The 25,600-nt window shown below is 42.2% G+C and overlaps 1 protein-coding gene across 1 annotated transcript in view; it reads left to right on the top strand.

Moving 5' to 3' along the window:
- The first annotated feature begins 2,953 nt into the window (after positions 1-2,953).
- Positions 2,954-25,600, top strand: part of dnah1 (dynein, axonemal, heavy chain 1) — a 64,834-nt gene continuing 42,187 nt past the window's right edge. Inside the window, exons 1-30 of the mRNA XM_060910212.1 lie at positions 2,954-3,049; positions 4,357-4,477; positions 4,682-4,856; positions 5,830-6,001; positions 6,140-6,291; positions 6,425-6,567; positions 6,976-7,222; positions 8,072-8,229; positions 8,319-8,530; positions 8,614-8,912; positions 10,460-10,610; positions 10,734-10,927; positions 12,910-13,135; positions 13,307-13,426; positions 14,914-14,996; positions 15,203-15,344; positions 15,465-15,620; positions 15,715-15,913; positions 18,258-18,511; positions 19,540-19,752; positions 19,902-20,066; positions 20,261-20,382; positions 22,723-22,828; positions 22,986-23,165; positions 23,563-23,703; positions 23,786-23,949; positions 24,082-24,195; positions 24,354-24,542; positions 24,628-24,733; positions 24,827-24,940. Of these exons, the coding sequence (XP_060766195.1) occupies positions 2,954-3,049; positions 4,357-4,477; positions 4,682-4,856; positions 5,830-6,001; positions 6,140-6,291; positions 6,425-6,567; positions 6,976-7,222; positions 8,072-8,229; positions 8,319-8,530; positions 8,614-8,912; positions 10,460-10,610; positions 10,734-10,927; positions 12,910-13,135; positions 13,307-13,426; positions 14,914-14,996; positions 15,203-15,344; positions 15,465-15,620; positions 15,715-15,913; positions 18,258-18,511; positions 19,540-19,752; positions 19,902-20,066; positions 20,261-20,382; positions 22,723-22,828; positions 22,986-23,165; positions 23,563-23,703; positions 23,786-23,949; positions 24,082-24,195; positions 24,354-24,542; positions 24,628-24,733; positions 24,827-24,940 (4,914 nt within the window). The remainder of the gene's footprint in view (positions 3,050-4,356; positions 4,478-4,681; positions 4,857-5,829; positions 6,002-6,139; positions 6,292-6,424; positions 6,568-6,975; positions 7,223-8,071; positions 8,230-8,318; positions 8,531-8,613; positions 8,913-10,459; positions 10,611-10,733; positions 10,928-12,909; positions 13,136-13,306; positions 13,427-14,913; positions 14,997-15,202; positions 15,345-15,464; positions 15,621-15,714; positions 15,914-18,257; positions 18,512-19,539; positions 19,753-19,901; positions 20,067-20,260; positions 20,383-22,722; positions 22,829-22,985; positions 23,166-23,562; positions 23,704-23,785; positions 23,950-24,081; positions 24,196-24,353; positions 24,543-24,627; positions 24,734-24,826; positions 24,941-25,600) is intronic.

The following is a 25,600-nucleotide window of genomic DNA, read 5'->3' as shown; positions in this document are numbered from 1 at the left end:
ATTTGTCGCAAGCTGTCGCAGCCCGGTGAGATACTGGCTTATGTCTGATGCTTATCACCCTATCACTCCTTCTGCAGATTTATATGTAATAAATATATGTTATTTACCAGCTGGGAGGTCCATATTGTGAAATACCGTGACCGAGGTCTTGAAAGTACTGACCGAGGCCCTCTGGGCCGAGGTCAGTATTTAAGGCCGAGATCACAGTATTTCACCATATGGACCGACCTTAAGCTGGTAAATAATATATATATTTTTTTCTTTACCAAATTCTAACAGAAAACGAGAGTGCCCGAAAGGGAAAGCCGAGGCGAGCTGCCATTTTGAATCCTCATTCACGGCTGTAATGCAAATTGCTTCCTCCTCAGTATACAAGTGCACTTCCATGGCAGGAAAAAAAACTACATTTTGCCGCCTATGTAGTCCCCTATTTATACAAAATTGAGTCTTTCAGGATTCAGCCATGTTTTTGCTCAGCGTTAGCAAGTTACAGGTTTTTAGCTTTCTCCTGCAATGTTTTCTTTTATTTCTTCTTCCTCAGGGTAGTAAAACTTGCTTTCGCTGTGAAGACTGTCATTATCGCTATCCATGATGTAAAATTAATGCTATTTTGAATCCTCATTCACGGCTATAATGCAAATTGCTTCCTCCTCGGGATACAAGTGCACTTCCATGACAGGAAAAAAACTACATTTTGCCACCTATGTAGTCCCCTATTTATACAAAATTGAGTCATTCAGGATTCAGCCATGTTTTTGCTCAGCGTTAGCAACAGTTACAGGTTTTTAGCTTTCTCCTGCAATGTTTTATTTTATTTCTTCTTCCTCAGGGTAGTAAACCTCGCTTTCGCTGTGAACACTGTCATTATCGCTATCCATGGTGTAAAATTAATGCTATTCTCCTGAGATATGCGAAAATAAATGTTGACAAAAAATTGCTACTATGTTTGTTGTTGTGAACGAGTGAGTCGCCAGAGGTCCGTAACCAGGGTCAGTAACTGGAGTCCGTAGTGTAAGATACGGACCAGCTCGCCAGCCAGTCAGAGAGCAGGATTTGATGGAAACCGGACCGCGAAAAAATTAATTTGCATATTCATCTCATCTCATCATCTCTAGCCGCTTTATCCTTCTACAGGGTCGCAGGCAAGCTGGAGCCTATCCCAGCTGACTACGGGCGAAAGGCGGGGTACACCCTGGACAAGTCGCCAGGTCATCACAGGGCTGACACATAGACACAGACAACCATTCACACTCACATTCACACCTACGCTCAATTTAGAGTCACCAGTTAACCTAACCTGCATGTCTTTGGACTGTGGGGGAAACCGGAGCACCCGGAGGAAACCCACGCGGACACGGGGAGAACATGCAAACTCCGCACAGAAAGGCCCTCGCCGGCCACGGGGCTCGAACCCGGACCTTCTTGCTGTGAGGCGACAGCGCTAACCACTACACCACCGTGCCGCCCTTGATTTGCATATTACTTACAATAAATAAATAAAGTTTGTGATGTGCAGGGGATGCATCACCAAATATTAATTGCAGGGGTGCCAATACTTAACATCCCCCCCGCCCCCAGTGTTTTGCAGAAAATTATCTAACTTAAAAGTAAACTTCTAAAAAAAAATATTGTATGTTGCGAGAATAACTTCATACTTTGCCATACTTCTTTCACTGACTGTACACCCCCTTCTGCTGAGAAAATGGTTTGATCCTAGGTTTACCCCCTCAGCACTGGGAATGGCACTTCCTTAGCAACTGTTGCTATCGTTGGAGTTGCGGTTGAAAAACAGATTTCTGAAGGACTGGAAAGTTCATTAGCAACAGATAATTTGCTCATTGTAATATTTACAGGTGATAAAAGGTATGAATTGAGAAATATTGGGAAGGTAGAACATTTTACTTGTGTGTACGTTTTGAATTTTAATCCATTTCTAATGAATTAATGACCTGTCACTGACTGGCTAATTTAAGTTTACAGTTTACCAGCAGCAGAATGGACTTGAGAGTCGCTGAATTTAATTTCACTTTCCATTTTTTAAAACATATAAATATATTCATTCCCCCATCTCTCTTTTCTTTTTCTTTTTCCTTTTCTGTCTCGTTTGAGAAACACCAACTGCCGGAACCAAATTCCTTTTATGAGTCAAATTATTATTATTATTATTACGCCGTTTTGATTGGCTGAACGAGCTGCAAAGAAATCATGTTCTGCGCATGCGCATTACAGTAGGAAGCCAATTTCCTGTCAATCATGGTTTGCCCATGCGCAGTTACTCGCACTTTTGTCAACGTCACGTGAACTTCATAATCAGTATATATATACACACACAAAAGAATGTTCAAATAATTATTGATCGGTTTTCACAAAATATCTTGCAAGTAAATATTCCTCGATATTATTTTGTTCCACCTCGTCCAATCATGACTGAGTGTGTGTCAGCATCCTTGGCCAATCAACACGGATCTGGTTCTGATTCTGGTTCTGAATTTTAGTCCATTTCTTATGAATGAATGTTGTGTCACTTCCTGGCAAATTAAAACTACTTCCTTAGCAACTGTTGCTATCGTTGTAGTTGAGGTCGAAAAACCGACTTTTGAAGGACTGGAAAGTTCATGAACAACAGATAATTTGCTAATTATAATATTTATAGGTGATAAAAGGTATGCATTGGGAAATATTGGTAGAGTAGAATATTTTGGACATTTTATTTGTGTATAAGGTTTGAATTTTAATAAATTTCTAATGAATTAATGAAGACTGGCTAATTAAAGCTTCCTGGTTAATTGACGTTTACAGTTAAATTATCCATTTGTGGCATAATGTTTGAAGAGTAAACAAGTTCTCTGAATTAATTTCATGGAATATCATGTGAACTCTTGGTGAACCTTTCAACACATCATAATCAGGCAACCTTTTTAACCTTTTATCATCCCTGTCCCGGATTCAGGAAATGGACTCAGGACCAGTGCATCAGAACCTTCCTCATGGATTTGACAGCTTCCTTCCACATCCTCCTGAAACGATCGCAGCGATACCACATGAACGGGTAAAGCCATCCAGTTCCTGCCTCTCAGTAAAGATCAACTCTTCTGTTTTTCTCTCTGGTTGCTTCCCAATCCTCTAAGTGGTTCCTTCTTGATCTAACAATCTTACATCCTTCACATAATAACCTGGAAATGAATTCAAGTCAATTATTCAAAAACCCCAAAACAAAACCCAGTGCTTTAAATGTGCTCAGAGATACAGAGATTGTTTTATTCCACACAGCTGCTTACTGTCAGAGATGATGTCTTATATTCCTGGTAATACACAATATCTCGTATCGTATACCACCAGCTGGGTTCATCATCTTTGTCTGAATATCGTTTCAGGGACTGGGATACATTTGGAACGGTTTTCTGGACATATTTGTGACAAAACCGATAAAAGTGTAAAATGTCGAAGTTTGAAATGCTGTGCATGTAGAAAAGTCTAAGATCCTTTCCAAGTGTTATTCTGTTATTCTCTCCAGGCTTCACAGGATTTCTTGAAACTGGTTTTAGAAATCTCGTAATTAGAAAAACAAGCAGATAATGAAAATAATTACAAAACTGATGTCGCTTTTTCTTTTCCAATGCCGATACCGATCGAGAAACTTCGAGCGATCACTGATATCGATACTTCATCAAATATATATTTTTTTCCTTTTAAAACCCACTCAGCTTTTTTTAACTGAAGAACTTAAGTTTACAAATCATGCAGAAAAATACAGACATACTTCAGTAAAACATGACTGACACAATAAAACTCTTTCACACAAAAATAATTTATCTGGCAAACATAATAATAAAATACAAATATGAGAAAGTAAAAAGTGTCAATATTATAAATATCAATCCTCACTCTTCCAAATCCAACTCCAATCTTTTCAGTTTTTTTTTACACAAACGGCTGAAATTCTTTCTCTTTTCTCATGACATCCAATCCACAATTTTTTTTTTTATTTTTTATTTTAAACCTGATGTCAGCCTGATACTGATTCTCAGATTGGTGATGTCTGTAAAAGTTAATAGCAATGATAAAATTAAAAGACAACTGGTATAAATAAGAACCTAAAGGAAAAACAACAGCAAGTACCCAAATTTCTATCAAACAGATCATTCATGTTGTGATTTAATGAGAAATGACATCTTGTTTGGCAAAAAAAAGAGAGATTTACTGTTAATTTCTCTGCCCTGGCATTTTGTATTTACATCTCTTCCTTTCCTTTTCTCTCCTCAAAGGAAGGAGAGAGGAAAGGAAGCAATGAAGCATAATCAAAACATGAAGAAATGCTCTTCTTTTAATCTCTGTTTCTCTTTCTGTTGGATGTAGAGTTTTATTGCCCGAGTCCAAATTACTGACAGTCTGTGCTTTGTGTATTGTTGCCCACAGGGCTTAGCGATCCAGAGGAGTTTGCTGTGGCAGGCTGGTTGTGCCTCATGCGCTCCGAAAGGTAAAACTGTTCAATGTCTCAATGTGTTCAACCATTTAAGGAAATGAGAGAGATGTCTGGTTAACTAGTGACTCCATTTTCAGTATTTTTTTTGTTTTGTTAAACTATTCTTATCTAACACATCCTCAATTTTTAAGTGTGGAAATTAAATATACATTCTTTTCTATTCCATATTAGTCAGCTCATATTTTTCTTCCATCGTAGCAAACACTTTCCAGACCCCCGCTGACCTGTTCAGTGTCATACAAAAGGACAGACATGGACCAACCACCCAGATCCTGCAGGAGACAGACTTTCCCTCAGGAGCATACAAACCGAAAGTACAGCTGCCCTACGTCAGCTCGCGTGGCCGGTGGCCCCGCAAGATCCAGATCGAAAAGTGAGAAGAATTAGCAATGACAGAGTGATTATGAAAATAATTTAAAGTGCCATTCCACCATTGGATGTATTCTTTGGCATAAAATACAATATATTTTATGACAACATGACTAGACAGAGAAATCTTTTAGCTTCAAAATGATATATCAAACATAATTTTTTGACAACGACAAGTATGTTAATTTTGCGACCAAAGTCACCTACCCTTTTAATTTCCGCGCGGTAGTGAAACGTGATGTCATCGGCAGGTTCCCCTTCTTGTGTACCATGTCACGTGTGACGTGGCACAGATTATCAGCAATGGCGGATAGAACGCGATTTCCACTTGTCGATTGCTGTGCCGATATTCACCATCGACCGTCTCCTTTGGGCATCACTTGCTATTTTCCTTCGCTTCTTTTCCGAAGCTGACAATCGCGTTCTATCCGCCATTGCTGATAATCTGTGCCACGCCACACGTGACGTGGTACACAAGAAGGGGAACCTGCCGATGACATCACGTTTCACTACCGCGCGGAAATTAAAAGGGTAGGTGACTTTGGTCGCAAAATTAATATACTTGTCGTTGTCAAAAAATTATGTTTGATATATCATTTTGAAGCTAAAAGATTTCTCTGTCTAGTCATGTTGTCATAAAATATATTGTATTTTATGCCAAAAAAATACATCCAATGGTGGAATGGCACTTTAAGGGTTTGATTTTTGAGGAGACAGGCTGTGATGTACTTGGGTTTCAGTACAATGAATACATAGTAGAGATGACGGGTAGAGCGTTTTGTTAAAGTGTCATGGTTTGTTTCTATTGATTCATAATTTATAATTAATAGTTATTGTTAATTTATAGTTGACTTTTCTATTCTTCAAAGTGAGCTTAGATTTTTTTTTTTTAACAAGGCCATACATGGAGTACAACAAGTAAGATGAATAAGTTGCCCTGATGGTGTAAAAGATGTTGCCTTTATTTATTTATTTAGACTAAAACGGGAGTATCTGAAGTTAGACATCGCCCAGCTTCTGACTGACCTTGGCATTGATTCCAATCAGCTGATACCCAGAACCACAAGCAGTGAGGATCAACCAGAGAGCTCCTGTCTGTCTACCTCTCAAACCCCCAGCTCACCAGTTGTTAAGTACCTGCCCCTGGAGGTAAGACTATTCTCAGTGTCTCCAGAGAGGTTATAGTGCATTAGGATGAATTTGCATGTCTGATATCCTTCTTCCTTGCGTACTGAAGAATCTGTGGACCTTTTAATCGTGTTTGGGTTCATTCATATAACTTTCCAGATATTTGATAACGAGGACTTTGATTGCCGCACACCTGAGAACTGGCTGGCTCTGGGCTGTGAGCAGGGCTCGAGTGACCGAAAACCTGTTCCTGCCAAAGCTTTTCTGCCGACACTTGAGACCAAATCAGCTGGTACAGAGCATTCTCAAACCAGAGTTCTGTCAGAGCTTTTTACTCGCAGATAACAGCATTGCATTAAACTGAATCTGTGGAAACGTTTCTGTTTTATTCTTTAAGTTGGATTTGACTGTGGTCGAGAAAATAACTGTGGCCCTCTCTCTGTTTCCAGAGTACACGTGGCAATCTGTTGGGGTTCTAGATTACAGCCCAGAGAAGAGGCAGTACCTGGTGCAAAAAGTAGATCAAAATGGCTGTGTGAGAGACAGCAAGGGCAAACCTCTTTTGGGTCGAGCACAAAGAAACCAAGGCAAGTGCCAAAGAGAACAATTTCAAGGTAGCAAGATTTGCTATTTCTGGAATTTAAGGGTAGGGTCACCTATATTTTTCATTTCTGCTCAAAGCAAATGATGTGGAGCTTAAACATAAAGCAGTCATGCCAAGGAGGCATACGTCAATCATATGACCCCTCAACTGGGAAGGTTCCCTTTTAGAACACAAGCATTTAGCTCCTGTAAGCAATTTTGTACTTTTTTTTTTTGAAGGCTTCACAGAAAAGAAAACAGAAGTGAAAGACATTATCTGTTTGAATTGGATAGAATGCTCTCTAAATTGTGGATTAAACTGTTCATAGTTCGTTAATCATAAGTCAATGATCTGATGATCTCAGTCTCTCTCTCTCGCTCTCTCTCTCTCTCTCTCTGGTTGTTCCTCTCAGGCCCTCTGCAGCCAAATCAGTACTGGATTCCACGGATCCGGCTGCAGTTCTGCGCTGAGGATCCCAGGATCTTTGCTCAGAGGGTCCAGTTTGCCTGCAGAGCCAGGCACAACACCGAGGCTCTGCTGCTCTACCATCTGTCTGTCGACTGCATGCCAGTCTATCATGGGACCCCCACACTGCAGCCCGCCAGCCTCCAGAACATCAAATCCTTCACCCTCAGCACTCCAGGACTCCAGTTCCCATGGTGAGAGACCCGGAGTGGGAGGACAATCTTAGAATGTAAAAGTAGTACTAAAATATCGTAAAATGTTGGGTTTTTTTTTTAAAGGATGAAAATAAGGACAAAATTAACATGAACAACAACAGGGGTTCTCTGGAATCCTTTTTATTGTAAAAATAAGTTCCAGGTTGCACAGTTCAATTTTAGGAACTTAATTCAGCTATTTAAGTGTGATATACTGTACATTTGGCTCACATGATGCAAATTGGAACTATGAGCTTTTTTAATTCCTGAGCTTTCCACCCACAGAGCCTAGCATCGGTATGCTGGGTTAAAAATGTTGGATTAATATCTCATCTCATTATCTGTAGCTGCTTTATCCTGTTCTACAGGGTCGCAGGCAAGCTGGAGCCTATCCCAGCTGACTACGGGCAAAAGGCGGGGTACACCCTGGACAAGTCGCCAGGTCGTCACAGGGCTGACACATAGACACAGACAACCATTCACACTCACATTCACACCTACGGTCAATTTAGAGTCACCAGTTAACCTAACCTGCATGTCTTTGGACTGTGGGGGAAACCGGAGCACCCGGAGGAAACCCACGCGGACACGGGGAGAACATGCAAACTCCGCACAGAAAGGCCCTCGCCGGCCACGGGGCTCGAACCCGGACCTTCTTGCTGTGAGGCGACAGCGCTAACCACTACACCACCGTGCCGCCCTGGATTAATATGAATAAGACTTTTTATCATTTCAGTTTATACAGTCAGCAGCGACAGCAGGGTTTTTCACTACCTATATATACAAATGTGCTGTTTGTAGAGCAAATGTCAGATGTGCTTGTGATGTGTGTGCTTGCATGAAACACAGTCTGCCGCAGTGCATGGAACGTCTCGAGAAAGAGGTTCACTTGGCCTATGACTTCACCATGAACCGAATGACCTTTGACAAGCTTGTGCAGGCCAACCCGAAAGAGTTCTCCAACATCACACTGCCTGAGAAAGAACCAGAGAGAGTGCCCAACAAAGGTGTGTGTGCGCGTGTATGGACACTTGGAAATGTATCTGTAGATGTTGCTGTCTCTCTTGTGAAACACCGATAACGCCCCTTTGTACAGGTTGTGTGTCGATACCAGACTACCCATTTGAGACGAACCGTGCCAGATTCATCGTCTTCTCCCTGCTCACGAAGCCAGAAGTGATCTCTGCTTTATCTTGGGTTCGAGCTGAGTGTAACAGGGTGGCAGCCATGAACCTCTTCCACGTCACCTTTAACAAGCCTGTACGCCTGGAAGAGTTTGAGCTGGCCCAGTCGCAGATGCACACACATGTAACAACACTACACTTATGAACATGTATGTATTTATACACACAGTAATGTGTTTTCACTGACCCTACTTTATCCCCATTCAGGTGCAGAACTTCCTGCGTGAAACCTGGATCACCGATCTGTGTTACGGGATCGAGTCCAGCCTGCGTGACTCCGGGCCTGGCTGGTACAAGTTAACCGAGTCATGCTGGCAGGTGTACTGCATGTCCAAGATGTCTCACTTGATGACGCAGATACGCTACACACTCCAGGACTCCCTGCGATTCTTGGTGCAGAACTCTCTCAACAGCCTGGTTCAACTGGTCTTAGACGCCTGCCACAGTGTGCTTTCCTGCCCCCCAGATCTCACCTGGGGTGCTGACTTCATCCACAGTCCCTACAAGTGAGACAGTGTGTTTTTGGCTCGTAGATTATTGTTGCTCACAGATGTTCGACCTGAGAAGAAAAAGTTAATGAGAAGATGTTGTATTTCCAAGGCCCTCTGTAAAAACGATTAGATTTAAGAATGCACATAGGGAGACAGACTCTGTGTTTTGTTCACGTGACACGTTCCTTCGATTAAGGAGTAGTGAAGTGGGAGTGGCCAGGTAACATGAATCAGTCAAGCACAGAGGCCGATTAAATGTACAATTAACAGTTATTCCATGAAATCGAGTCGTACATGAGCTGATAGCTATAAGCCGTGTACGACGAGATTGAGTGGAATAACTGTTTTATTCTATCCACATTCACTGGATTTTGAGAAACGGAACATTTTTATTTTTTGCAAACTCGATCAACAAAAGCTTTATATGAAATGTCTGACAAAATAATTTCCACTTAGAATGTAAACAATCCGGCGAAATGACAGCAGCAATTTGCGAAAAATGTGGTGATGATAATAATAATTCTTGAAAAATAAAAAGGATACGTTCTTACCATGAAATACTTTCATTCCATATTTTGTTGCTTTTTTTTGTTGTTGTTGTATTTTTATGCCTCCGCCACCGTAAGGTGCAGGAGGCATTATGTTTTTGGGTTGTCCGTCCGTGCGTCCGTCCTGAAACCTTGTGAACGCGATATCTCAAAGGCTAATGAAAGGAATTTCACCAAACTTTCACCATTTGTGCGCTTTGGGACAAATATGAACTGATTAGATTTTGAGATCAATAGGTCTAAGGTCAAGGTCACTGTGAGGTCAAATGTCTGTCCGAAAACCTTGTGAACACAATATCTCCAAGGCAGATGAAAAGAATTTCACCAAACTTTCACCATTTGTGCGCTTGGGAACAAAGATAAACTGATTAGATTTTGAGGTCAAAAGGTCTAAGGTCAAGGTCACTGTGAGGTCAAATGTCTGTCCGAAAACCTTGTGAACACAATATCTCCAAGGCTAATACAAGTAATTTCACCAGGTCAAGATTACTGTGAGGTCAAATCTCCATCCCCAAATCACAACTTAATAAGGCGTGTGGTCTACCGGGCGGAGGCATCCCCATCGACGCCGTTGGCGTCGAGTTCTATCTAGTTTGGGGTTTGTTTTCGAATAGAGTTTTTATTTTGTCCTCGGTTGGTTCAGCAACACGCTCTGCCATTATTTTCTACTTCTTTAGGGTTTTTTGGAGGTTGGCAAACCAACTTAAAGCTGCATTACTGCCACCAACTAGGCTGGAGTGTGGAACAGGAGATATTGGTGGCGGAGCTATGTTCTTTAAGCTATTTGTTTCTTTTCAATACTTGATGATAAAGTGATATATCTGACTTGATGCGCGCCACCATTTTGTTTTTCTCTACTCAGGGTATATGAGCTGATATCCTCGTAGTAGAGTAGCCAAACAGAGCATGCAGTTACTCATATCCAGTGAATGTGGACAGCATAATACCAGGATATCCTCTTTAACGCTGGATATAATTCTCCAAACATAATTTTACACAATGATGTGTTTACAGACCAAAGAAGCACCCAGTATTTGTTGTGGACCTGGTCCTGGACGAGACCGGGGTCCATTACAGCCCCCCTCTCAAGAACTTTGAGACGTCCGTCATCAGTTTATTCAACAAAGGCGTCCTCTGCACTCATAATCTCCCTCAGCTGCACAAGGTGACTTCCACATCACTGATCAAGTGTGATTCAGAATGGTTTGGTGTGACATATTGTACTGTTGATGATTGATGCCCTGTGTAGCTCCATAACCTTCTGTCTGGTTCTCTCTGTTTGTCTTAGCTTGTCATGAAGAACTTGTATATCAGCGGGGTTCCACTGTTGGAGTCAGTGTGTCTGTGGGAGCCAGCAGTGAAGGAGCTGAGAGAGACAGTGGGCAATGCCCTGTGCCGGGCCACCATTCCTCTCCAAGCCTACGCCCGTGAATACGAATGCCATCTCGAGCTTCACAACTCTGACATCAACACCCTCTTAAAGTACAGCTCAATTTAAACTCCACCAATCACTTTCTATTTTTTTTTTCGATTCCTTTGGTTTACGCATGTGAAGCTTGTTCATGTTACACTAGAAGTCGTGGAAGATACAGTGCTCAGCGTAAATGAGTACACCACCTTTGAAAAGTAACATTTTAAACAATATCTCAATGAACACAAACAATTTCCAAAATTTTGACAAGACACAGTTTAATATAACATCTGTTTAACTTATAACGTGAAAGTAAGGTTAATAATATAACTTAGATTACACATTTTTCAGTTTTACTCAAATTAGGGTGGTGCAAAAATGAGTACACCCCACAACAAAAACGACTACATCTGGTACTTTGTATGGCCTCCATGATTTTTAATGACCGCACCAAGTCTTCTAGGCATGGAATGAACAAGTTGGCGACATTTTGCAGCATCAATCTTTTTCCATTTTCAACAATGACCTCTTTTAGTGACTGGATGCTGGATGGAGAGCGATGCTCAACTTGTCTCTTCAGAATTCCCCAAAGAAAATAATTTCTTTCCACCACAAAGATGAAGGCTACAAGAAGATCAGCAAAGCTTTACTTATCAGTCAGAATACTGTAGCAAAAGTGGTACACAAATTTAAGAAAGATGGAACTGCAACCATCTCACAGAGACGCACGGAAGTTAACACCTCGACAGGAGCGTCTTCTGATGAGAAGGGTTGAAGAAAATCAGCATGCAAGTTCACTGCAGTTATCTAAAGAAGTAGAAAGCCAAACTGGGGTGACTATTTCCCGTGACACAATACGGCGTACACTGCAGAGGAACGGCATGCATGGATGCCGTCCACGAAAGAAGCCTCTTCTAAAGCCCAGGCACAAAAAAGCCCGCCTAGAGTTTGCCAGGGCCCATGCTGACAAAGATGAAGACTACTGGGACTCTATACTCTGGAGTGATGAGACCAAGATAAATGTTTTTGGAACTGATGGCTTCAAAACTGTATGGCGTCGCAAAGGTGAGGAATACAAAGAAAAATGCCTGGTGCCTACAGTGAAACATGGTGGTGGCAGTGTCCTTATGTGGGGCTGCATGAGTGCTGCTGGTGTCGGGGAGCTGCATTTCATTGATGGCATCATGAATTCACAGATGTATTGCTCTATACTGAAAGAGAAGATGCTACCATCACTCCGTGCCCTTGGTCATCGTGCACTTTTCCAACATGACAATGATCCTAAACACACATCTAAGGCCACTGTTGGATTTCTGAAGAAGAACAGGGTGAAAGTGATTCAGTGGCCAAGTATGTCTCCTGATCTGAACCCAATCAAACACCTATGGGGAATTCTGAAGAGACAAGTTGAGCATCACTCTCCATCCAGCATCCAGTCACTAAAAGAGGTCATTGTTGAAGAATGGAAAAATATTGATGTTGCAAAATGTCACCAACTTGTTCATTCCATGCCTAGAAGACTTGGTGCTGTCATTAAAAATCATGGAGGCCATACAATGTACTAGATGTAGGAGTTTTTGTTGTGGGGTGTACTCATTTTTGCACCACCCTAATTTGAGTAAAACTGAAAAAAAAAGTGTAATCTAAGTTATATTATTAACCTTACTTTCACGTTATAAGTTAAACAGATGTTATATTAAACTTTGTCTCGTCAACATTTTGGAAATTGCTTGTGTTCATTGAGATATTGTTTAAAATGTTACTTTTCAAAAGGGGTGCACTCATTTACGCTCAGCACTGTACATATTGCCTCCAAATCCCAATTTGCGTCACCAGCATTTTTCCATTAGTTTTTACAGAGAGAACAAAGACAGGTTTGAAAGACGGGACTGACTCTCTGACTGAGTACATTTTTTTTAGTGGAGTTAAACTGGTGTAATTTCTTCACAGTTTTAAAGCAGGAAAATAAAACAGCATTTTATTATTTATTTATTTATTTATTTATTTATTTTTGCGTGTTTATCACGCACATCTGTGTGTCTCTGTATGTTTGGCTTTACAGTCAAGAATATAACACGACTCTGGAGGTGAAGGAGGCGGTGGTGAGGTATCTGAAGCAGAAGGAAATTTTGGAACAGTCCCTCCCCTCCGCCATCATGATCGGGCCCTTCATGGTGAACGTGGAGCCTGTGAGGAAGAGCCTGCTGAAGAAATGTCAGGCTTTAGCCAAAGCCGTGCTTAACCGCCTTGCTTTGAAGCTCCACAACCAAATGGCAGAGGCAAGTTTCACAGTATTCTGCTTTACACGTTCACAATTTCATGAACGTTTAGGTTTGTGTGAGCTGGTGAACCACTAAATCATGAAAGGCTGTGGCGATGCAGGATCTGATTTGAAGAAGAAATGTGTGTTTTGTTTTTTTATTTTAATTTTTATACGTTCTGTGGTTCAGGCATGTGAAGAGTGCAGGAAGATCAGCAGGAAGCTGTATGAGAAGCCCAACAATATCGAGGAGCTGGCAGAGCAGAGGGAATGGATGAAGCAGATCCCAGATAAGTTAAAGGCCCATGAGGTAAAAGAGACATTTCTTTTTAACATTTTTTTTTCCGCAAAATGGCTGGTTATGCTGACTAAATTGCACCAGTAGGTCAGATGTCACTTCACTTTATTGATTCACTGTATTGCCCCTACCAGTACTGATATAAAATATGCCTTCTGAATAAGATGGGCTGTGGTTTGACCGACAAAAGAGCCAGAAGATGGAAATATACACCAGTTTATATTTTACCAGGAAGGCATTTAAAAAACAAAACAAAAACTGATCTGTATACAAAATAACAGAGGGAGCAATACACCAAGGCCACAAGACTAACAAAACAGTGCATTGTAAACCACTACCTGGGTTTATATTCTCACTTATTATTCTACCCACATTCACTGGATATGAACAATCGTGCGGCACGGTGGTGTAGTGGTTAGCGCTGTCGCCTCACAGCAAGAAGGTCCGGGTTCGAGCCCTGTGGCCGGCGAGGGCCTTTCTGTGCGGAGTTTGCATGTTCTCCCCGTGTCCGCGTGGGTTTCCTCCGGGTGCTCCGGTTTCCCCCACAGTCCAAAGACATGCAGGTTAGGTTAACTGGTGACTCTAAATTGAGCGTAGGTGTGAATGTGAGTGTGAATGGTTGTCTGTGTCTATGTGTCAGCCCTGTGATGACTTGTCCAGGGTGTACCCCGCCTTTCGCCCGTAGTCAGCTGGGATAGGCTCCAGCTTGCCTGCGACCCTGTAGAAGGATAAAGCGGTTAGAGATAATGAGATGAGATGAACAATCGTGCGCTCTGACTGGTTAATCTACGACTAGGCTATCAGCTCATATACCATGAGTAGAGAAAGACAAAACGGCGGAGCTTGTTGCTGAACTGATCGAGGACAGAATAAAAACTACTCGAAAACAAAACCCCCAAAAATCTAAAAAAGCAACAAAATATGGAATAAAAGTATTTGATGGTAAGAATGTATCTTTTCTTGTTTTTCAAGAATTATTCTGATCACATTTTTCACAAATTGCTATTGTCATTTCGCCGGTTTGTTTATATTCTTCATCTTTAAGCATTAAAACTTTAAAAATTACAGAACTGAAATGTCCAAGGAAGAATTAAATAAATGTCTAAAGCTATTCTATACTTCGGTACGACAGCAAGGTGGCACTTTCTACAAAAAACAACACTGAAGTCAATTCATGCAGCTATCGATACATTTTTAAGAAGTCCACCTAAGCGGAAATTATTTTATCGGACGTTTTGTATAAAGTTTTTATTTATCGAATTTGCAAAAAATAAAAATGGTCTGTTTCTCAAAATCCAGTAAATATGGATAGAATTAAACAATTCTTCCACTCAATCTCGTCATACATGGCTTTCGTATGACTTGATTTCATGGAACAAATGTTAAATATCTACTTTATGATGACAGTTGTCGTACTTCATGCTAAACTTCTGTCTCTAATGTGTGTTTCATGCATTTTTTTCGCCTCTGTGTCTCCTAATGCTTAAATTCATTGACAGGAATTCTTGTCCAAAGTCGTGGATGACTATAACCTCATGGATGAATTCTTCTACAATCTCACAGATGAGGATTTCAGTGGGAAGTATGTTGCGTTTTTAAAATTTTTTTATTTTTTACTAAATCGTCACTTGGATTTACTGACCAGGCAGCAATCGCATAGGCTCGAATGTACACTTGGACAATACGCATAGCTTCTGTTTTATTACTGTCTGAAAAAGGAAAAAACAAAACAGGCAGTTTGGTGAGTGATCATGATACGAATGACAGACATGTTTTTGTTCTCTGAAGATGGACAGCGATGGCCTGGCCAAATAAGATCCTTGATCAGATTGAAAAGGTGCGCGTACAGCATGAAGAGGATGAGGACCGCTTCCAAAAGATTCAGCTGGTCGACCAGAGCGATTTCCTGGAGCGTCTGGACTCCCTACAGGTCACTCCCTGCACATACTTGTGGTTCTCCTTTCATTTGAAATTCTTCTTACAGCAGGGAAAATGCTTTTTGACTGTGACTTGGTTAAAGTGTGTCTGTGTGTGTGTGTGTGTGTTTTAGATGGTGATTGCCGGCTTCTCTGCCTACGCAGACATCGATCGTGCGCATGAAATGGCAAATGAAGTGCGTCGTATTACAAAGCAGTTGAAGGAGTGTCAAGGCCTGGCGCAGGTTTACAACAACCGTGAGCGCCTCTTTGGCCTCCCCCTTACGAACGTATGTTGCATTACATTTCTCGCTTATGACTGAGATCCAGAGTTTGCAGAGAAATATATCCACAATCTCTATTTCTTTATTTTCCGTGGACCAGTACGACAGGTTGCAAAAGCTTAATCGAGACTTTCAGCCCTTCCGGGACTTGTGGACGACCACATCTGATTGGCAACGTTGGCATGACAGCTGGCTAAATGACCCGCTGTCCCTTATTGACCCAGAACAACTGGAGTGCAATGTCAACGATGCCTTCAAGACCATGCACAAATGTGTCAAACTGTTCAAAGACATACCGTGTAAGTAAAACATACACGAGGGAGTTCAGATAGAAATTTGAAGTATGGCTAAGAGATGTAAAAATGAAAAATTATTTATCTTTGAAATTGCTGTTTAATTTGAAAAAAAAAAACAAGCAAATCGGTCCAGTAGTTTAGTTTTTCTGAACATTTTTCGGTCTCAGATATTGCATGGACCTGGATAAAAAAAATAGGCAATGAGCAAGGAACAATGGTTGCTTAAAAATGCTAATAATTTTAAATAAAACTGTATTTTTATGACTAAATTACCAAATTTGATAATTTTCTGTGCTACGTTGTTTTATCCAGGCATTTCAATGTTTGTTTGTTTTTTTAAACCTCCATGCATAATTAATGAGACTAATTAGCATACAAGTATCTAATTTACATATGGTTTATGAGGATAAATGGTAATATTGATAGGTTTTCTTTTTATTTTATTGCTTGAATTATGTTTGGAAGTTTCTTTGTGGGCGGCACGGTGGTGTAGTGGTTAGCGCTGTCGCCTCACAGCAAGAAGGTCCGGGTTCGAGCCCCGTGGCCAGCGAGGGCCTTTCTGTGCGGAGTTTGCATGTTCTCCCCGTGCCCACGTGGGTTTCCTCCGGGTGCTCCGGTTTCCCCCACAGTCTAAAGACATGCAGGTTAGGTTAACTGGTGACTCTAAATTGAGCGTAGGTGTGAATGTGAGTGTGAATGGTTGTCTGTGTCTGTGTGTCAGCCCTGTGATGACCTGGCGACTCGTCCAGGGTGTACCCCGCCTTTCGCCCGTAGTCAGCTGGGATAGGGTCCAGCTCGCCTGCGACCCTGTAGAAGGATAAAGCGGCTAGAGATAGTGAGATGAGAATGAGTTTCTTTGTGCCATGAACATCTTAAAATGACTGAACCAGCGAATTTGCATATCTCATAATTTGTATATCCAGACTAATTTGCCTACATGCATTCATTAGGCCTAAATAATCTCATCTCATTATCTCTAGCCGCTTTATCCTGTTCTACAGGGTCGCAGGCAAGCTGGAGCCTATCCCAGCTGACTATGGGCGAAAGGCGGGGTACACCCTGGACAAGTCGCCAGGTCATCACAGGGCTGACACATAGACACAGACAACCATTCACACTCACATTCACACCTACGCTCAATTTAGAGTCACCAGTTAACCTAACCTGCATGTCTTTGGACTGTGGGGGAAACCGGAGCACCCGGAGGAAACACACGCGGACACGGGGAGAACATGCAAACTCCACACAGAAAGGCCCTCGCCGGCCCCGGGGCTCGAACCCAGGACCTTCTTGCTGTGAGGCGACAGCGCTAACCACTACACCACCGTGCTGCCCGGCCTAAATAATGTAAAAAAAAAAATCTAATGTTCTGCCAGTAAGTTCAACTGAAAATGCTTTCAGTAGCCAAATCGTGCTTCTGGCAGTCATTTAAAATGTGGCTATAAACACCATGAAGGAAATATACATATTAGCATATTTTAACCTCGTTTGTGTATATATAATTAGGTGCCAGACTGAAAGAACCAGATCAACATCACAGTACTTGTGCAGGTGTAAGGAACTAGAGGAGTGATCCTAACGAACCAAGCTTCTGGCAGTTCATGAAAATGTGACAATAACCTTTTATGAAGGAGAATGAAAATTAGCATATTTTAGCCTCATTTGCATATATAGTTAGGTGCCAGACTGAAGAAACACCTGTCCATCATGGTATATGTGCTGGTTTACAGGTGTATAGAACCAGAGTGGTGATCTGATGGACCCAAACCATGCTTCTGGCAGTTAATGAAAATATGACAATCTTTATGAAGGGGTTAAATTTATTTCAACCTCATCTGCATATATAATTGTGTTTCACACTGAATAGACCCCAAAACAGTGTTTTAATTCTGCCAATGCCAGACAGTAGTATTATTAATGCGTAAATGCAAGCTGCCAGACACTCCGTCATCTCACCAAAGGTGACACATTTGCTCTATACTTATACAAATACTGATAAGGGGGCCACCATTCAATATCCTGTTGTCTGGAGCGTGCGTACAGTAGGTTGAATATATCCATATTTAAACCAGAGATTAAGCAATGTGTATTAATTTGTTTGGAGCATGTTTAGACATGGGGGAAATTAATATCATTGAAGCAGATTATGAGCAGCGTCAATAAAAAGTATAAACAACTCCCACCTAAAAAGGTATGAAATTTGAAAAAAGAAAGAAAGAAAGAAAAATGGTGCATTCATTGATTACGCAACCGCCATATTGACCGCTGTCTGAACTCACTACATCTACACATCTGAGATATACTTAGAAGAAGAGCAATTCTTATTTATTTTTCCTGCATTTCACAGCCTGTCAAGCTCTGGCTTTCACCGTCCGTGGCATGATTGAGAAGTTCCAGGTGTACATCCCCTTAATTCAGGGCCTGAGGAACCCAGGCATGCGCAGCCGCCACTGGAAGCTGCTTTCTGAATGCCTCAACATGAGCGTGATGCCCAAAGCCAGCCTTACGTTCTCCCACTGCCTGGACATGGACCTGCTTCAGCATGTCGACGAGATTGCAAAGGTTGCAGAGGTGGCTGGCAAAGAGTACGCCATTGAACAGGTAATGTAACGGAATAGAATGTCTCTCCGATGAAATAAGCAACAAAATATCATACCGATTAATTCGACTGATTCATGTAAAACTTGTGTATGGTTTTGCTTTCCTCATGCTGAACAAAAGACACTTGAATCATCATCTGTGCAACGAATAAAACAAGAAGAAGGGAAAAACGCAGATATAAAACACATGTATAAAAAAGGATAAAAGAGGCAGGATATAATTTACATAACCGCAGCACATATACAAAAGGAAAAGTCATAAAAGGGCCTGCCGTTGTGGGAGAATAGCCAACTTCACAACATTGCACTGGTATGACGCGTCATTGCCACCCTTAAGTTGATTATTTTCCAAAACCTTGGAATGACAAAGAAACCCGTAAAACATAAAGATCTCTTACCTGAAGATTGCCTGTTACACTAGAGACTCCCTCCATAAAATGATCCGGAATCATCTCTTTGCAGAAGGCTGAATCATCTCATCTCATCATCTCTAGCCGCTTTATCCTGTTCTACAGGGTCGCAGGCAAGCTGGAGCCTATCCCAGCTGACTACGGGCGAAAGGCGGGGTACACCCTGGACAAGTCGCCAGGTCATCACAGGGCTGACACATAGACACAGACAACCATTCACACTCACATTCACACCTACGGTCAATTTAGAGTCACCAGTTAACCTAACCTGCATGTCTTTGGACTGTGGGGGAAACCGGAGCACCCGGAGGAAACCCACGCGGACACGGGGAGAACATGCAAACTCCACACAGAAAGGCCCTCGCCGGCTACGGGGCTCGAACCCAGACCTTCTTGCTGTGAGGCGACAGCGCTAACCACTACACCACCGTGCCGCCAGGCTGAATCATATCAGTGATTATTTGTTTTTCTTTGTCAAATGTCTCCTTAATCCATTTATTATTAGCCTTGGTTACAAGGTCATTGAGTTTGATTAAGGAACACCTTCTGTTCTGACCAGTCCGATCTGAGAATGGAACAGCATGATCAGATTAATAATTTCCATCTGTGTGTGATTTAGGCTCTGGATAAGATGCAAAGCGAGTGGTCAGTGATCACGCTTGAGGTTTTACCGTACAAGGAGACGGGCACCTACATCATGAAGAGTTCTGACGAGGTGTCGCAGCTCCTGGACGACCACATCGTGATGACCCAGAGCATGTCCTTCTCTCCCTACAAGAAGGTGTTTGAGGATAGAATCAACACTTGGGAGAGCAAGCTGAGGATGACTCGGGTATAACCATGATATTTATCCCAATTAACATTCCTCACTCAATTCTAATCTGATCTACGATCACCTCATAAAATAAATTTAAAACCATCTTTGGGTGTCTGATCGCTCCAGTACGTTCTGAGCATGTTTTGATTAACTCCCATTGGCAGGATGTGTTGGAGGAGTGGCTGATGTGCCAGCGCTCTTGGCTCTACCTGGAGCCCATCTTCAGCTCTGATGACATTAACCAGCAGCTGCCCGTTGAGGGGAAGCGATACCAGACCATGGAGCGCACCTGGAGGAAAGTGATGAAGGCCGCGTACGAGAACAATAAGGTAATTTTGGGCTCTCGCTCTCTCCAGCGTCTTCCGTTTTAGGTTCTGTATCTATGTGTATTTTATCAAGTTTGTGTGTGTCTGATTGTGTATTTACATGTGCATACCTGTGTGTTCAGTTATGGAGCTATTTATGGTGAAATGGGTGTAAGTCTGTTTTTGTGTGTGATTCTCTTTCTCTCTCTCATACACAGGTAATTGAGCTTTGCCCGGATCAGCGTCTGCTGCATAATCTGGAAGAATGTAACAAGCTGCTGGAGCAGGTGCAAAAAGGACTGAGCGAATATCTCGAGACCAAACGCGGAGCCTTTCCCAGGTCAGTAATGTATTAACTATCATCAATGTGTAAGGAGTAAAACACTTCTGCACATGCTGTTAGAGGAAAACAATCCATGTCAGGGTGTCAAGTTAGTTCCTGCTATTGCTGATGAATGAATATAGTATTGCTAGAAACAGTTGTTCCCTCAACAATCTTTTTTTTCCCCCCCTCCTAAAGCACAAAATGCAGTCCTGAAAACTCACCCAAGGTAGAAAACTTACTAACTGTTACAAAGCACTTCAGGAGACTCCATCCACAAAAAGCTACTTTCCATCCAGAAAACGTCACCATATTAACAATTATTCCATCTATGTTCACTGGATATGAGCAATCGCACGCTCTGATTGGTTACTCTACTACTAGGCTACTACTCTACTCAGCTCATATACCGTGAGTAGAGAAAAACAAAATAGCGGCACGTGTTGCTGAACCAACCGAGGACAAAATAAAAACTCTACTCGAAAACAAAACCCCAAAAATTATCAGGTATTTAAAAGAAACAGAAATAGCTCAAAGAATTTTGTCCTGTCTCCCCAATATTTCCTGTTTCACACTCCAGCCCAGTCGGTGGCAGTAATGCACCTTTAAGTTAAAAAAAAAAAAAACTAAAGAAGAAGACCCTTTTTTTTTAAAAAACATTTTTCAGGAATTATTTTTATTACATTTTTCCCAAATTGTTTGTCATTTCTCCGGTTTATTTACGTTCTAAGTGGAAACGATGTTGTCGGATGTTTTGTATAAAATATTAATTTATCGAATTTGCAAAAAATAAAAATGCTCTGTTTTTCAAAATCCAGTGACTGTGGATAGAATAAAGCAGTTATTCCACTCAATCTCGTCGTACATGGCTTATAGCCAACTCGACGCTACGTTCCTCGTCGGCTATCAGCTCACGTACGACCCGATTTCATGGAATAACTGTTCGTTATTCATTTATAAACCTGTTAATTCTTTTCCTTCAGTTCTGTGAGCATCCACAGTATCGGTCCCTATGAAGGAGCTGCTGCTGTAGAAATGAAAGCACATTCGAATGAGCGAATTGATATAAACCTGTTATTTACAGCTGTATTAAGGCCCGGTCCCACTGCACTTACGGATGCAAAGAGGATGTAAAACGTAAAAAAATCTTTGCCATCCGTTGGAAAACGCTATGCATCCGTTGTGTACTCAATGCATACGTGCTTCATACGCTCTATCCATCGAGCATCCGTCCACTGTGATTTCATCCGCGCAAAAAGTTTTGAGCTGCACAAAACTTTTAGAACGGATGAACTTTCCGCCGTGTACAATGTAAATCCGCGACATATACGAGCAACAAACGTTCTATGTCCGTTATCATCCGTTAAACGTCTGCTGTATCCTCTCTGCATCCTCTGGGCATCCTTGCAACTCACATCCGCTGCAGCTGAAAACGGAAAGAGGGAGGAAAGATAAGGTACATGAAACGTCTATTCATCGTTAGTAGCACGGAAATAGAAAGGATGTAAGCGTATGCATCTCGTATATAAAGTATTCAAAACGGACAAAGCGTTTTATATCTGGGATGTATCTCGTATATTTAGGATGTCTGGAGTATGTCTAGAGTATGTAGAAGGACACCTAGCGGACAATCGATATTTTGTATAAAAAGGGGGAGAAAATCATCTAGTAGTAGAGATGTATCGATGTAGCCGCCAGCACGTCTTTCCGCTTTATGCTGACGGCGTGCGTGCTGCATCCCTTTATATCCGCGGAGCAGACGCAATTCATACCCCCCGCATGCGCAGTGAACGGTCTGCATCCGATATACATCCGCGCAACATCCCCTTTGTTTCCGTTAGGTGTACGTGATGCATCCCCTTCATCCGCTACGCATCTGCTCTTTCTGCTATGCGTCCGCTTCTCAGTTATCACCAGTAACCCCTTCGGAGCTGTCATCCACTTCCATCCGCTTTCATCCGCTAGGCTTCCTATGAACATGCGTTTAACATCCCCGCTATATACTACCCACGTCCGTTCTTTTCCGTTCTGTTTTCGCCAATTTTCGCCAATTTTGTCCATTTCTGGAGCGGATGAAAACGGATAGAGCCACCCCCGAAATTTTGCTCGTCCGCTGTGTCCTTTTTGCATATGTTTTGTGTCCATCGGCCAGTGGGACCGGGCCTTTACTGTCAGAGCTGCTGTCAGAAAATTAATCAACATCATCTGTCCAATCAGATTCAAGAACTCAGCAGTGCTGGAGCTTTGTTATCTTTATACAATATCATTTAGTGTCATTTACGATTTGATATTTACTATGACGGTTCGTTATAAAGGTTGGACCGACGTGCCCTAATATTTCTCTTTCCTGGATTTTAGATTCTACTTTCTGTCTGATGATGAGCTATTAGAGATTCTGTCTCAGACCAAAGACCCGACAGCAGTGCAGCCTCATCTACGCAAATGCTTCGAGAATGTTGCACGGGTAAGTCTACTACAAGTACACACACACACACACACACACACACACACACACATAGTTACACCCAAATGCACATTAGTAATTTTAAATGAGCTGAACCAAATCCAGTAAACCTCCCTGAGATATGACTGTAGTTGTTGTTGTTTTTTGTCATGTACAGCTCCAGTTCCAAGAAGACCTGCAAATCACACACATGTACTCCAGTGAGGGAGAGGAAGTCCAGCTGCTCCACCCCGTGCGGCCTACTGGGAATGTGGAGAACTGGCTGGGTGGTGTGGAGAAGTCCATGAAGCTGAGTTTGCGTGACAACATTGAGCGTTCCGTCAAGGCTTATCCAGAGGTCAGTCTATCAGTGACAGGCCGGAGTTCTCATTATTTCAGCGTTTTTGGTCAACCAGTGTTACAGGGTTCACACAAGCTGGTCCTCTCAGTCATTTCACACACATGGAGACTTCAGATTGATACGCTCTCGTGTAAAGTACATAACGAGTTCACTATTATATTACAAATACTTGTCCAGTGAAAGACGTCTCTTTTCTACTCTTTTGTATTCTCTTTTCGAAACAAAAAAAAAAAAAATCGGAAAAATTTCATTCTGAAGTATCTGTGTGAACCTGCAATGTAACTAAAATCTCCAGATGCTTCCTGTAACACTTCCTGTTTCTTTTGGATTCTGTTATTTTTATTCAGAAACGTGAAATGAATTTGGGTATCAATTATTTTTCCGCTTTGTCCAGGTGCCCCGTACCAAGTGGGTGCTGTCGTGGCCGGGACAGGTGGTGATTGCTGGATGTCAAACCTTCTGGACTGCAGAAGTTTCAGAGTCTCTAGAGAAGGGAGACCTCGCCAAGCGCTTGTATCCTCAGCTCCAGACACAGGTATGATGAGAATCCAGTTATGATCTGGTGTTGTACATGTGAGAAGAATGAGAGAAAATGACAACTGTGTGTGTGTGGGTAGCTGGGAGACCTGGTGCAGCTCGTCCGAGGCCGTCTGTCAAAAATGCAGAGGGCTGTTCTCTCTGCTCTCATCGTGATCGAGGTACACGCAAAAGACGTGGCTGCCAAACTGGTGGAGAATGCCGTGTCCAGCGTTAATGACTTTGAGTGGATCAGCCAGCTCAGGTTTGGAGATTGCTAGCACGTGCTTAGTGTATATCCGTAGTGGAAATGACTCATGTTGAGTGTTATGATAGAAGACAATATAATACCTGTAACGCATGAAATTGTGTGTCACGTGTTGTGTTGTGTTGTTAGATATTACTGGACGAGAGATGATCTCTACATCAGGGCAGTGAATGCAGAATTCCTCTATGGCTACGAGTATCTCGGGAACTCCGGGCGACTTGTCATCACACCACTGACTGACAGGTAAAAAGTAGAGGAGGGTCAATATGGGCATGACCTGCCATAGACATTCAGTTCACATAGACAAATCAGATCTCAGCTTTCACTTGTGTACAAGTACAAGTGAAATCAAATTTCATTTCAAGCTTTGAAATATATCCTGCTTTCTACGTCTCACCCAGGTGTTACCTGACGCTGACTGGTGCTCTTCACCTGAAGTTTGGAGGTGCTCCAGCGGGTCCAGCTGGCACAGGGAAGACCGAAACCACGAAAGACCTGGGCAAAGCACTGGCCATCCAGACCGTCGTCTTCAACTGCTCTGACCAGCTCGATGTCCTCGCTATGGGAAAATTTCTCAAGGGTCTAGCCAGGTTAGACATGCTTACCTGGTGCTCTCTTTAAGCTGCTGTGCAGGCACTGAAGGTACTATATATGTATGATGTATGTGTTTTACAGTTCTGGAGCCTGGGCGTGTTTTGATGAGTTCAACCGCATTGACGTGGAGGTACTTTCTGTGGTGGCTCAACAGATTACCAGTATCCAAAAAGCACAACAGGCCAGAGTGAGTTCGAGTGCACACCCAAACACACGAGTGTCTCTAGGATTGAAGTTGGCAATCAAATACTAGTATAAAGTGGTGTTTGTGTGTGTTTAGGCAAAGAGGTTTGTGTTTGAAGGCTCAGAGATCCCGCTGATTCCCTCCTGTGCCGTCTTTATTACCATGAACCCAGGCTACGCTGGCCGAACTGAACTGCCCGACAACTTAAAGGTACGCTTCCATCCCTTGTATTATTTCCTCAAACTCATGATAAAATGAGTCTAACTGCAATGCTCGTTGCATTTTCGCTGTCATATTCACAATAGATAGTTTTCACTGACGTCACAGCATTCCGGGGAACGCCCTCCAGCCGCCATCTTGTGGGGCAAACAAAACGGACCATCGCCATTACCGGCTACGTTATCTCCGATGAATTTATGAAGTTATATAGTCAGTTTTCTAAAATAAAGATCAATGTCGGCAAAATCAAGCAAACAGAAGTATATAGATACATTAGACGACATCTCACGACAACGGTATGCAGCCAAACTGGCCTTGATTGGGGGAATTGAGCCCTACGAAGTGGACAAAGATGCATTTTCAAGTGACTATGCAGGGCTGCCAAAGCCTGAAACTGCCAAAGCCTGCTCCAAAGCCTGAAACTGACTACATCAAACTTTAAAGGCTGTCTGATATATACAACTTTATATATTCACAGTGCGCCTTTTGGCGGATGCCGCCTTTTTCACGGCTGAATCGCGCAGATCCGATTTTTTTTTTTTAAGGGGGGCGTTGGAGTGTCTGATTATAATTTCAAAATAAATTCTGTATTAAAATTACTAAATAAGCAAATCTGGTAGGTCCCGGTTCGAGCCCCGTGGCCGGCGAGGG

The sequence above is a fragment of the Neoarius graeffei genome, chromosome 26, assembly GCF_027579695.1.
Source record: "Neoarius graeffei isolate fNeoGra1 chromosome 26, fNeoGra1.pri, whole genome shotgun sequence".
Taxonomy (NCBI): Eukaryota; Metazoa; Chordata; class Actinopteri; order Siluriformes; family Ariidae; genus Neoarius; species Neoarius graeffei.
Note: the sequence above shows the minus strand (reverse complement) of the source record. Positions and strands in the feature narration are given on the sequence as shown.